This window comes from Solanum pennellii, chromosome 6 (assembly GCF_001406875.1).
Source record: "Solanum pennellii chromosome 6, SPENNV200".
Taxonomy (NCBI): Eukaryota; Viridiplantae; Streptophyta; class Magnoliopsida; order Solanales; family Solanaceae; genus Solanum; species Solanum pennellii.
Window position 1 is genome coordinate 45875175 of NC_028642.1, and position 14748 is coordinate 45889922.

At 26.4% G+C, this 14748-nt stretch overlaps 2 protein-coding genes across 2 annotated transcripts; both read left to right on the top strand.

The window, feature by feature from the left end:
- Positions 1 to 3368: 3368 nt before the first annotated feature.
- LOC107022573 (putrescine N-methyltransferase 3-like) lies at positions 3369 to 7679 on the top strand. The gene is made up of 9 exons (XM_015223168.2): positions 3369 to 3588; positions 4453 to 4529; positions 4705 to 4827; positions 4935 to 5039; positions 5352 to 5424; positions 5527 to 5598; positions 6337 to 6532; positions 7198 to 7318; positions 7429 to 7679. Exons 1-9 carry the CDS (start codon positions 3384 to 3386, stop codon positions 7483 to 7485), a joined length of 1029 nt encoding a protein of 342 aa, XP_015078654.1. The 5' UTR covers positions 3369 to 3383; the 3' UTR covers positions 7486 to 7679.
- Positions 7680 to 8678: 999 nt separating this feature from the next.
- LOC107022355 (spermidine synthase 2-like) lies at positions 8679 to 14425 on the top strand. Its single transcript, XM_015222991.1, has 9 exons — positions 8679 to 8718; positions 9573 to 9655; positions 9739 to 9861; positions 9982 to 10086; positions 10872 to 10944; positions 11046 to 11117; positions 12382 to 12577; positions 13907 to 14036; positions 14363 to 14425. Exons 1-9 carry the CDS (start codon positions 8679 to 8681, stop codon positions 14423 to 14425), a joined length of 885 nt encoding a protein of 294 aa, XP_015078477.1.
- Positions 14426 to 14748: the final 323 nt, after the last annotated feature.

A 14748-nucleotide genomic window follows, 5' to 3' on the forward strand; every position in this document is an offset into this window, starting at 1 on the left:
TTAGGCGACAGTCCTATTAGCTGGAAGTCCAAGAAACAAGAAACAATTTCACTCTCTTCAGCTGAAGCAGAGTACAGATCATTGAGAAAGGTAGTAGGTGAGTTAACCTGGTTGCAAAGGTTGTTTGAAGAGCTGAATATACATCAGACTACACCATTTCCTGTGTTTTGTGATAGCCAAGCAGCCATACATATTGCTAAAAATCCTGTTTTTCATGAACGTACGAAACATATAGAAGTGGATTGTCATTTTGTGAGATCAAAACTCCAAGAAGGGCTTATTTCGTTGCATCATGTTGACACTACTAATCAGTTGGCAGATGTTCTCACAAAGGCACTTACTGGGATCAAGCATTCTACAATTCTAGACAAATTGGTTTCGATCACCTCTGCTCCAATTTGAGGGGGGGTATTGAGGTTAAATTAGTCATTACACATAGTTGTTAATGTAATTAATTAGCTGTTAATTCAATTAGTTAGCTATTCAGGAAGTTAGTTAAAGTTTTCTGTTTTGGTTAGTTCTGTTTTGGTGGTTATATAACCACATGTAGCTCACATTTTCAGTTACCAAAAAACTGAAAGAAAATTGTTCACACTTTTTCAATGCTCCTTCTTCTTCCTTTTTGATCAAGCTTTCATCCATGGAGTTTTTGTAGCTCTCTTCAATTTGACACAAGTTCATTTATTAGTAATTAAATATATTTGTTAAAGAACTTATAAATGAAAAAAAAATGGTAAAGAAAGTAAATAATATTTGGAGCTAAAAATTGGTAAAATATGAAAAACTTGGATCACAAGAATATTCACATATTTCAGAATTTCTCTCGTGAGCATGTTATCTACGTAAAATGCTATATTTAATTAGTGCATGTAAATACATAGTGTAATATTAATATTTATATATCTTTTATCATCGTTAAAAGATGTGCTACAGTAGATGATATTACTTTTTTCTTAATTAAATATCTTGAGTTAGAGCTTTGGGTATTGAAAAATTCTTGATAGAGAGCGTTTTCTCCGAATGAAGTTCTACGTGAAGCAAAATAATTATATTCCAATACCACACATCGAATAAAAAATTAAAAAAATACTTATATAGGAGTATCTTTTATCTGATACGAGTACTGATGCTGATTGTTCACCTATTTCATATTTTCTTTCATAAAATATTTCTTGCAAAAAATGTACTTACTCATTCATATTTTATGTGAGTTACTAATTTTCTAATTGAAAGAAGCTTCGACTACTTGAAATTTTGCAAATGAAACTTAAAAATTTGAGAAGTACAAGAAGAATTCTATTTAACTTGTTGATTAATTATATAGTTATGTATAAAATTTGAGAAGATAATATTTTTTACTTGTGTATTATATATAATATTTTGCAAATTAAATTTTTTTTCGTAAAAACACATTTTCCTTAGTGCGGAGCACAAATGAAAAAAATCAAGGAATTAATGATAGATGAAATTTGTAGCTAAATAACAAAAGTTTCATGTTAATCTCATTTAGCTACGTGTTAGCGGTGATTTGTAAGGAAAATTAATAAGCTAGCTGAAATATTTTAACGATAAATAAAAATTTATAGTTAAACAACAAAAATCTCATAAAGTTAAACAATTGATTTTAAAAATAAAATATAAATTAGCTCAGAGCGTTTTAGCGATAAACAAATTTTTGTAGCTAATCACAAAAGTTTTATGTTAATCCCATTTATCTACATATTAGAGACGAAATATTAAAAGGAAATTGACTAATTAAAAGCATTTTAACAATGAATTAATTAGATATTATCAATAAATTTCATAACTAATTTTATATTTTCTGGTGATAAAATTAAAAAAAAAACAACTAAATAAGATAAGATAATTAAATGTGGTAAATTCACCCATTTATTTTAACTAATAATTAATTCAATTCAACATACAGGTTGATAGAACAGAATTTCACATGGGGCTCTTCAGATTAAAATTTAAAAAAAGGATATTTTTTATTATCTTATTTCAATTTTCGAGAGAAATAATTTGTAGAATAATATATAATATAGTATCAAATAATTAACTTGGAAAGCAAACAGGTGCTATAATAATAAATTAATATTATTAGCTACTTGGAGTATATACGTGCGATCTCACGTTGATTTGTAGGTCCATTATTTACTAACCCAAAAGGGTAAACAAGGATTTTATTATATATAAGGAAAAATGTACAAATATCCTCTTAATTTATGTGTGAAATTTTGAAAATATATTTATACTATATTAAGATTTTATTATTCCTGAACTTATTTTATAAGTAATATTTTACTTATTTTCGGTCTACGTGGCGCTAGCTTGAAAAAAAAAAGTCAATCAGCGTTAAACCTACAAGATAGTACCACATAGGTCGAAATAAGATAGAAAATTATTAATAAAATAAATTTAGGAGATAATAATACCTAAATATAATATAAATGTGTCTCTCAAATTTCGGACATAGATTGAGGAATACTTATATATTATCCCTTATATATAATGTAATAATAAGTAAACCTCCACGAACTGTCCATAATAAGCTTTCATTTAAATAATATATTATCAACAATCATTGCACTTATAAGGCGTCGAATCATATGTTAATTGACATATCTCCACCAAAAAAATCTCTTATTGTTTCGAAATAAATGTCAATTTAATTCATTAAAAAATATAACTTTCTAAGTTATGGTTATTTGTTAAATATTTTTTTAAATTGAGTACTATTAAAAAAAAAAAGGTATTTAATATGAAGATATAGTTGAAAAAATCATACTAATTTTAGTCTTTAATTCTGAGACAACGTTTAGTTCCTTGCTAAAATGAGACTTATTTTAAAACGAAAGAGTATATTATTATATATATACTTGTGTTTTTTTAACAATTTAAATTTTTTCTGGTGAAAATATTGGTTCCTCCACAAATTGCACCGCTAACAAAAATATATACTCACTTCGTTACACTTTAAATGGCATTAATCCAAACTACGATGGTCAAACTATCTAACTTTTGTATGAGGATTCAGACAGATAATTTTTAAAAAAAATTAAAATTAAATTTGCATATTTAAAAACTACATTAAAAAACGGTACAATTATAATAATTAACAATTCAAAATATTTAAAAAACTTTGTACTTTAAAATATTATTTTAACTTTTCATATAGTAACAGTATCGCATAAAATGAAACAAAAAGAGTCAGGCGGATAATTCCAAGATGGCAAGGGCACAACAATAGTAAGTTTATAATAAAGCTAAAAAACCTTCACTATAAATATGCATGCAATGCTAAGGTAATAAACAGGCAAAAAGTGAAGAAGCCTTTCAAAAAATAATTTCATCAAATATAATCTCTCATTTCAATTTGAATAATGGAGGTCATAATGAACAATCACAACAATGGCACCACCACCACCAACACTAACACCAAAATTATTCACAAAAATGGTAGTATTTGCAATGGCAATGGATATGTTAATGGCAACTCCCACACCCATAACAATGAGAATAAGCTTGTAGAGTTCACTAACTCTATCAAACCGGGTTGGTTTTCAGAGTTCAGCGCACTATGGCCAGGTTAATCGTCTTAAAATTATGTTAACATTTTGAGTTTACGAATTCTGAATTTTCATTTTTAATCAATATTAAATCTACTTTTGTTGAACTTGTATAGACTGCTAGCTCCGTTACTACACACTAATAACCATCTAATTTTTATTACATAATTATATGTAAATTTTGTATGTATGTTATATCAGGTAACCTGTTTTATTTTTGTGTTATTAATTAAATTTTACACTTTTATTACTTGTAATATCATTTAGAGTTTAAGTTATATATATATTTTTAATTATTTTATACTATCTATGTAAATTTTAATCTAATACTATACGCTATAATAAAAATAATTTTTAGCGGCATTAAATAATGACATTAATAAAGAGTGCTAAGTTTTTACCGGTATTAGTTAAGTATCATCAGAATCAGTGTCGCTAAAGGCTTTAGGAACATATAAAACAAGTGTTAATTGCTGCTAAAAATATATATTTAGCAGTGATTAATTTAATTGCCGCTAATGATCATTTTTAATATAGTAATAGTAGATTATTTGCTCCATTTTATAAGTTATTTAATTTGATTGTGTTTATATATTATATATTAACTTCTCTTTGGTGATTGTGGATAAGAAAATAACACGGTCAATTTATTTTTAAAAATACTTATTTATTATATTCTATCCGTGCATATAATGTATATGTACTGATCTGCCATTTAAGTGAAATATAGCATTAGAAATCTTGTACTATCAGCATAATATATAGTACTCTGATATAATAACATTTGCTCAAATATTACTCTTCTTTGTTATTTTATCAATTTCAATTTGTTCGTTTTACTTCGATAATTTTAACCATTATAGTATAATCAAATTATATGCAGGTGAAGCATTTTCACTTAAAATTGAAAAATTACTATTCCAAGGAAAGTCTGATTATCAAGATGTTATGCTCTTTGAGGTAAATATACTTACATCAAATAAATATATTTCACTTGTATAATGAATAATGATTATACATAATTATTACTTTAACCATGATCAGTTAATGCATGTATTATGTATACTCTATTATAATAAATTGTATCGATTTGATATTTATTTGATATAAATATCGTGCGAATATACGTGGACAGTCAGCAACGTATGGGAAGGTATTAACATTGGATGGGGCAATTCAACACACAGAGAATGGTGGATTTCCCTACACTGAGATGATTGTTCATCTCCCACTTGGTTCCATTCCATCCCCTAAAAAGGTTAATTAATTATTTCTAATCATTTTTTAGATCAACGATAAAATTATTTTTCTGTATAGGTTTAAGGATTACAATTTTAAAAGCAGTCACTAATACTTGTATTTCAGGTGTTAATCATCGGTGGAGGGATTGGTTTCACGTTGTTTGAGGTTTCTCGTTATCCAACTATCGAAAAAATAGACATAGTTGAGATCGATGATGTGGTCGTAGATGTAAGTTTAATTTAAATTATGATTAATGTTAAATGATCGTATATTTAAAAAGTCTATAATATGTTTTTTATTTTAAAATAAACTGATTTTTTTTTCATTTTTTAATTAAAAGGTATTAAAGTTAAAAAGGTAAAAATGTTTAAAAAGGTAAAATAACATAGTGTGAAACGTAGTATTTTATCATTCTGACCAAATTTTCTAGGTAAAATAATTTTTATTTTTAAATCGATATATTATAATGTAAATTTTTATAATCATTTTACAAACAATATTATAACTTTCTTATTTTTATATTCTTCTTTTTTTCGATAGGTATCTAGAAAGTTTTTCCCATACCTAGCAGCAGGATTTGATGATCCAAGAGTCAGCCTTATTATTGGCGATGGTAATTAATTAATTTAATTAACGTTAATTAATTAACAATCTTGATTTTATTTTAATTTCTTCATCTATGTCAATTAATTTGATTTTATCTTCATCTTATTAGGAGCTGCATTTGTGAAAGCTGCTCAACCTGGATACTATGATGCAATTATTGTTGACTCTTCTGATCCTATTGGTAATTTATTTACAGAAAAATAAATGATAAGGTTAATTAACAAAATTATCGTTTAGTAATAATTGATTTACATTGTTATGATTCGATTTTTAGTAGTATTTCTTATTTAATTTGCTATAGTTGTAAGATTAATTATTGTTATTAGTATTCTCTTCTTCATCGACTACTAGAAATAAAAGTGTTTTTCACCTCAAATAAATGAAAATTTGTGTTATAAAACATGATTTTTTTCATTTATTTTTGACCTTATCAATATATTGAAAAAATGCATGATAGCAAACAGATTCTCATTCAAATAGCGAAAAACTTTCTAATTTTTTCGTATGAAAATATTATTAATTTTCTTTTCTGAACGATTTAATCAAAAGATATGTGAAAATAGTCACTGCTGGGGAACTTCAGTTGAAAAATAGTTGTTTTAGTATACATAGTGATTGTTTTCAACATGATTTCTTTACTATTGTATTTGTTTTACTTGTTTGATTTTTGATATGTTTTATTTGAATGGAGACGTTCTATCAGAAACAATCTTTCTATATCTTCATAAAATAAGACAATACACAAATTACGTTGCATATATGTTATAGTAGTCTGTGATTGAATAGCAAATAATTATTCTATTTTTCATGTTATCATATCAAATTTGCCATAAATTATTTGAGTTTGACTTTAAAAAATCATATATATTGTCAGTATATCAAACTTACGATCTGCATGGTACATACTATTAATGTACAGGTCCAGCAAAAGACTTGTTTGAAAGGCCATTTTTTGAAGCAGTGGCAAAAGCCCTAAGGCCGGGAGGAGTAGTGTGTACACAGGCAGAAAGTATTTGGCTTCACATGCATCTGATTAAAAAAGTTATTGCAAATTGTCGACAGGTCTTTAAGGGTTCTGTCAACTATGCATGGACTACCGTTCCTACTTACCCTACGTACGTATTTCTCTCGATTTCACTTGTCATAATTTAACTATATATATTTTCTAGAGTCTTATATACAATTGATCCTTAGACTATATATATATATTTATTACGATTTAAATATGTTAGACGAAAGGTTAGAAATTATATGTGAAATTAGGTCTTAGGCGTAACTCACACCCCAAAAGCTAGATCCAAAAGAGGATAATTGTTCAAGCCTTATAAGGAGTCTACCGATCTTATTAACTATCGATGTGAAATTTTTGTCATTCTTTAACCAAAAAAAATATATATATATAAATTAAACAGTCAATATGATTGGAGAAATTAAACAAAAGAGTCAGAAAATCTTGTAGCCATCTGTAATGGGAAATTCTTTATTATTTTTGACTAAGATATAATATATATTGAAGTATATAATTAATTATTATTAGTATTTATTGTCCTATATAGATAGACTATATTAGAAAAAAGATAAAATAATTTCCCACAATTATTAGGGAATGCTTAATTAGAAATAAGTTATTTAATTATGTATGTGGAATAATATATTCGGGCATTATGATACTACTTACTTTTTAATTAAACACAAATTAAAATAATTATGTATTTTTCTCTGAGATTATTATACTTTATACCTCATAATCAAACGACTTCTAAATCGATATGGTTTTCAGTGGTGTGATTGGTTACATGCTTTGCTCTACGGAGGGACCAGAAGTTAATTTCAAGAACCCAGTGAACTCTATTGACAAATATGTCAAATCCAAGGGACCTTTGAAGTTCTACAACTCTGATGTAATTACACATCTAACCCCTTAATTTTTAATTATTTTTTTTAATTTTATATCTTATTTTTGTTAATTTGTCAATAACCCCTTGTTCTTTTTTTTTTTTTCCTTTTTCAGATTCATAAATCAGCTTTTATTTTGCCGTCTTTTGCAAGGGATTTGATTGAATCTTGATTAAACAAATTAATGATGATTTTATGGCATAATTATTGTACCAAGATTTGTTGTGCATGAAGTTTATGTCTATGCAATTGATTACTTAGAAATAAAATAAAAATATGTATAATGTGTAATAAAGTGGGGAATGATTATCTATCAGAAATGTAACATTGTACGAGAACTATAGTTATTTATTGATGTTTAGTTTGGTTTCATGGTTATTATCACTCTTATATAAACAATCATATTAATTAATATCTTGCATTAGATTATTGCACATATCATTATTTAGTTTTTTTTTCTTTCTTCTTCAATTAAAAAAAAAGAACCATGACATAATTTTTCTTATTCGTTTTAAATTATTTGTTGTGTTTGTCTATTACACTATACTTCAGAAAATAATAATTAGGAGAAATTTTGATTATTTTACTATGTCTTTTAAAATATGAAAAGAATAATGTATTTTATCTGGAATTTCTAAACTAACAAAAAATTTGAGACTATTATTTTTCAAAAATATGAAAATAATTTGAAATATAGAAAATAGTAAAAATTTTGTATAATTCATTATGCAAGTAAATCATTCAACAAAGATATGAATGATTTACCCCTTGAACTTATTTTTTTTCCAGTATTTTTATGCACCTTTTATGCTGATGTCACACGTTCAACCACCCAAGTTAGTTGTGTTTGTACACACTCGTTCGCTATGTGTATGTATATATATATATATGTAATTAAAAATTCTATATAAAAAATTTAAAAATTATATATAAAAAATTAAAATATTTTTCTTATTTTTTTAAATAAACTTTTATTTTTTTTACTTGTATTTAAATTAAGTTAATGCACATTTTTTACCTTGTATCATCAAACTTTTTTTTACTTACCTTCATTGTTTTTTCTCTTTCATTTTTTTTATTGTTTTTATTTTCTTTGTTGGATTTGATTTCAAATATCTTGTATATAAAATAAGCTAATCATTAACGAATATCAAAATAAGTGAAGAAAATTAAACAAAACATTAAAAAAAAATTAAAGGATACTTTTATATAATTTCTTTTAAAAATACACATAATTTATTAAAATTAATTACAAGTGAAAAGATGCTAAATTAATTTATAAAAATTAAAGTGAAACGATTAAAATAAACATTTTACAAAGAAGGAAATTAAAAAAAAGTAAATATATATAAGTTTTAGTAATTAATGTGTCCAATTTGTGCACTTATTACTTATCTTCAAGAGAGTATGCACACTTTCTATATCATGTTAGCATTTGTGGTGTATTTATTTCATTTTATATTAGTTTAAAGAATAATAAAATCCTAGTTAAATTTAAGTGTATCGTCTCTGTAATTTCAATCATAATATAAATAATATCTTCAACCAACCGTTAAAAAAAAAAAGGGCCAATGGACCTCAAACAATAGGTCGTGTTACACGCCCTCTAGTCTAAACAATACAATACAGCTCAGCAAGAAAGAATTTATAATTCCAAAATATTCAAGAAGGTTGATGAATAGCTATATAGTTATTGACACTGCAACTCCCTCTTATATAATAAGATTAATAATAAATAAAAATATTACGAGAAAAAATAATACATGAATAAGTAAATATATATTTTTTAATTAATTAGTTAATATAATTATGGTTTAATTAAATTATCATTCGTCACTAACATATAATCATAATTACGTGGTTCATGTCAAGTATTTCTATGGTTCGACTCCTAATTATAATTGTATAAACTCAAAATTTATATTTTTTTATTTATCTTAGCCTGTATATAATTATCTAGTTGTTACGTTTGATCTGTATAAGTTCTGAAAAATTCCTCAATGAATAGATACATCACTTGTATATACTTATTTGTTTGTATATTGACAAGTGGATTCTACAAATAGCAAGCAAATTAGACAAACAAAAATATTCATAGCAAATGAAATTATGCCAATCAGATGAAATATCGTTAAGAACAATATCAATGACATGCCTCAAACTACCAAGAATATTTTTTTTGTGATGAAATATTTATTTATTTATTTTAACTAAATGATGGATAATTGATTTTTGCATTGGTGAATAAAAAATTGTTAGTACCTGGAGAAATCATGTCAATTAAGATAGAAAAGATATTATTCAAGGGAAAGTCAAAGTACCAGGATATTATGATCTTTGAGGTACTACTTTTTACCATTTAATTTAATAATGTAATTAATTAATTATTAATTATTCATCAATTAATTAAATATTATTGTGACAGTCATTAACTTATGGAAAAGTTATAGTTCTGGATGGGATAATTCAACATACAGAGAGAGATGTATGTTCTTATGTTGAAATGATTGTCCATCTCCCACTTGCTTCTATTCATAACCCCAAAAAGGTAAAAAAAAAAATTAATTTCTTATCCAGTGTTTAATATCTATATTAAAGTTCGATTAAATTTGAATACATGCACTATCCTGACTATATCTTATATATAGTTTTGATTGATATTTTTTAGGTTCTGATTATTGGAGGAGGAATGGGATTTACTTTAAGAGAAGTTTTACGTTATCCATCTGTTGAAAAAGTTGATTTGGTCGAAATTGATGACATGGTGGTTAATGTAAGTATTTTTATGTTGAGTCCGGAGCCTAGAGGGTGAAAAATGTTAATAAAAATTTTAAAATAGTATATAAATTTTTATTTTAATCAAAACGGTAAGATCGCTCATGAAGAAGTCATTTTGACTGCTGGAAAAAGCAAAATCGCTACTATAGCAGCGATTTGCAAAATTGAATTTATTTTTTAAAAAAAAATTAAAAGGAATCGCTGCCTTGGCAGCGATTTCCAAAGTAATTTTTTTCTAGTAAGTCGCAGCTTTGGCAGCGATTTAGGCTTAATTTTTTTAAAAAAAAATAGAAAGTACTAACTAAATTTAAAGACTTGTGACTTGATCATTATAATTTTACGGGTGTAATCGTGGCATTTCTTTAAATTTAGTTTAACTTTAGTTAGTACTTTTTTATTTTTTTTTTAAAATAGCAAATTAAAAAAAAGTAAAAAACTTTTTTTTAAAAAAATCCAATTTTGCAAATCGCTCCTATAGCAGAGATTTTGTTTTTTCCAGCGGACAAAATCGCTACTTCGTGAGCGATTTGCCGTTTTGGTTAAAATAAAAATTCATATACCGTTTTGAAATTTTTGTTAACATTTTTCACCCTTTAGGCTCCGGACTCTTTTTATGTTCCTCTCATTAAATAACGTATTAGACCATCAGGGAATATATGCGAGAGCAATAAAAGAATCTGTGATTTCTATAATTGAAAAAACTTTTATAATAATATATAATTACCCGGCCCTCAAATATATGAAATTTATTTATACTTATTATTTTTCAATTAAATATAGGCTTCAAGAAAATATTTTCCTGACATAGCTAAGGGATACGATGATGCACGTGCAACACTTTATGTAGAAGATGGTAATACTCCACACATATAATTTAATTAGAATTAATTAATACAATATTTAGGATGAACAATATATATATATTAACTTTTTGATATATTTTCAATGTTGTAGGAAATGCATTTGTGAAGAACACTGCTCCAGGAACATATGATGCAATTATAGTAGATTCTTCTGATCCTATTGGTAATTAAGTAGTACTAATGTTTTGTATATAATTAATTAAGGCTTAAGTCATCTGCGGCCCTAAAGTTGTCCTCATAATTCACTTAAACACCTCAACTAAGGCTACTACCTATTAGACACTCTAATATTAACAAATATGTACCTATTAAATACAAAATAATAATAAGCTTTTAAAATGTTGTGTGTGTAACTCACGCGCACTATTTTTAAAAAGTAACCAATAAAATTGCAGTATGTGGCACATGGGCCCCATCTAATAAATATTTGATTATTTTTTAAAAAATGAAAATAAAAACTCCAATCATTAATAATCCTAAAAATTAATTAGCAAAAAGGAGAAAAAAGAAAACCCCCATTCCCACACAAACCCACCTTTCTTCTTCTTCCCTTCACCAGCCATCCTGATTCCAACAACAAATTCCATTCCTCCGGCAACAACAAAAAAAAGATAAAAAGAAAATCTCCCCCACCCCCTCCTCCAAGTTCGTCAACCTAATCATTTGCCTTATCTTCTTTTTCATCATCATCAATTACTTCTCATTTTCTATTCCTTTGAAAAGATTAATCTTTTTGAAATCAAGTCTAATGCAAATAGTGAAATAAATTATGAAGTATAATATATTAATGGAGTGATTGTTAAGATTCTTTATGAAAAAAAAATCTACGTAGATAAATTATTTTGATAAATTATTTCAAAATCAATAAAGAGAACAAATATTGCTCTTATAGTTTTGATGTCCCATTTGTTTCTTGTTGCAAGTTCTTTTAACAAATTCAATTTATGAAGAGTGAAAAAAAAATGAAAGAAAAAAAATAGAGTGCAGAAATGGGGTGAAGAAGAAGACAATTGGTACGGCCTACAGGGATGGGTGGGGTTGCTTTCTTTTTGGTCAAAAATATTATTTTAAATAAAAAAATACTTTGAGTTGTATTAATTAATGCTGATTAGGATAAAAAAAAGAGTAAAGTTTATTTTTAAAAAGATTAGGAATATATTCACGCGCTACTAGGCTGTGAGATACACTTATTTAGCCACATCAGCATTTTATGCTCAATAGACACAGTTTTGAATAATTAAAGTGTTTAATAGGTAGTTGCCTTAGTTGAGGTGCTTAAATGAATTATGCAGACAACTTTAGGGGGCCGCATATGACTTAAGCCTATAATTAAATTAGAAATGGAAGGGACATGCTTTATGCTACGTATTTTGTGTTGGTCTTTAATTTTTTACGCGAAGTGATAAAATATATGAAATCATGTGTAGGATCATCAAAATTTTTCTTTGAAAAGCCTTTTTTTGAGGCAGTTTCAAAAGCCTTAAGGCCAGGAGGAGTTTACTCAACTCAAGGTGAAAGTGCATGGATTTTCTTGGATATTATTCAAAAACTTGTTGAAGATTGCAACATATTCTTCAAAGGCTCTGTCAATTATGGATGGACTAATGTTCCTTCATACCTAAGGCAATCTTTTCTCCTTCCCTATTATTATTGTTATGTTTATTATTATTGAATTGTGTGATCAACTATGCATATCCACATTTAAAAACGAATGTAGTAGAGAAGAGAATGCTTAAATGGATGTATGAACATATTAGGCGAGATATGATTAGAAATGAAGATATACGAAACAAGGTGAAAGTGACCTCTGTGATGAATAAAATAAGGAAAACGAGGCTGGAATGGTTCAAACATGTGAAGAGGAGATGATGGATGTGCATATAAGGAGGTGTGCAAGACTGACTATTGCAGAAGTTAGGAAAGGTATAGGTAAGCCAAAGCTTACCTGAAACATAACCCTAGATAAGAAGATACGCAGGTTAAGAATTTGGGTAGAAATTTAATGGGTAGTCGAGAGTTGTAGCATTTTATGTAGGAAAGACACGAGGCTAGCTTCCCCTCCTTATTCGTAATCGTATTAAGAAATCACATTTTTTTGTTACTCAATGTTTATTACTCTCTTCGTCTCATTTTATGTGAATTAGTTTGACTCGACCAAAGTTAAACAAAGAAAGAAAATTTTTTGAAACTTGTGGTCTAAAATAAGTGATAGATAAATCATTTCATTAAGGACAAAATGAACATTTTAAAGTTAAATTGTTACTTAATATAGAAACGTGTAATTTTTTTTGGACATACTAAAAGAAAAGTAAATCATATAAATTGAAAAAGAGAGAATACTATTTATTGCTCAATTTACTTTGTATTTTTTTCGCTCATTTATTTCCTTATAATCGTGCTTCAAATTTCTATTTTCTTTTGAATCGAGGATCTATAGAAAATAATGTTCTAGGGCAGATTATAAAAATCACATACCTTTAAGGTAAAATTAAAATATATCCCTAAAAGTTTATAAATATGGAAATTCCTCAAAAATTTAAAAACACGGATACATAATTAAAGCTCGGATAAATTAATATGTAGCTCGGATACATTAAATACTGTCTCAAATACATTAATATGTAGCTCAGATATATTAAAAACTAGCTCAAATACATAATACATTAAATACTAGCTTAAATATATTAATATGTAGATTGAATATATAAATATGCAGCTCAGTTACATTAAAAAAAAGTAAAGAATTTTGGAGATTTATAAAACTAATAGGTAATAATAATAATAATAAGTGAACTTAAAAATGATATTTCTGTCAATTTTGTCAATTTCATAAGAACAGAGGTAAAATTTAAGTATATCTTATTTTTTTCTACCCCTATTTTATAGAAATGCACTGAATATATTATTGATTGTTGTTATACAAACAATAATTCTAATATATAATATTTGCAGTGGGGCTATTGGTTTTGTTATTTGCTCTACTGAGGGGCCTCCAATTGATTTCAAGAATCCTGTAAACAAAGTTGATGTACATATCATCTCTGCAAAATCTGAATCCCCTTTGAAGTATTATAACTCAGAGGTACTTTTTTTTTTTTGTCTATTAAATTACTCTGTTTATTTTTAAAAAATGATCTAATTTAACTTGATACGGAGTTTAAGAAAATAAAAAACATTTTAGTCTTAAATTAAAGTTATGTCAAATTTATAAAATTATCCTTTAATCTTGTGGTCTTAAACATGTCATGTGGAAAACTGAAAAAGAAAAACGCCAACATTCATTTTTAAATAAATTAAAAAGGAAAGGAGATCATTCTTTTTTAAAACGGCGTGACTAAAATTTTGTCTTTTTAAGATGTATACTTAGTCTTCTAATAATCCTATTTTTTTTCCTTAATTGATTTATAGGTTCATACTGCTGCATTTGCTTTGCCAACTTTTGCTCAAAAGGTGCTTTGTCCAAAAAAGTGATTCTTATTGAAAGAAATATAGTACTATATATTTGATGTTCAAATAAATTTGCAAGGCGATAGTCAATTGCAAACCTTATTTTCTTTTAATTAATAAATGGTTGTTGATTTAATTTCAAATGCAAATTTTATTTTTCTTGTAATAAATGGTTAATTGCACTTGTGGATGTTTAGGCCGTTCAAATTGGTTATGGAAATGTCAGTTTTGAATATTTATGATATATATCACAACTATTAAAAAATTTAAAAACTCAAAAATGTCTTAATTTTTCGAGACTCAACAAACTTTAAAACTCTTCTTCCTCGAGTTTGTTATAATTTCGA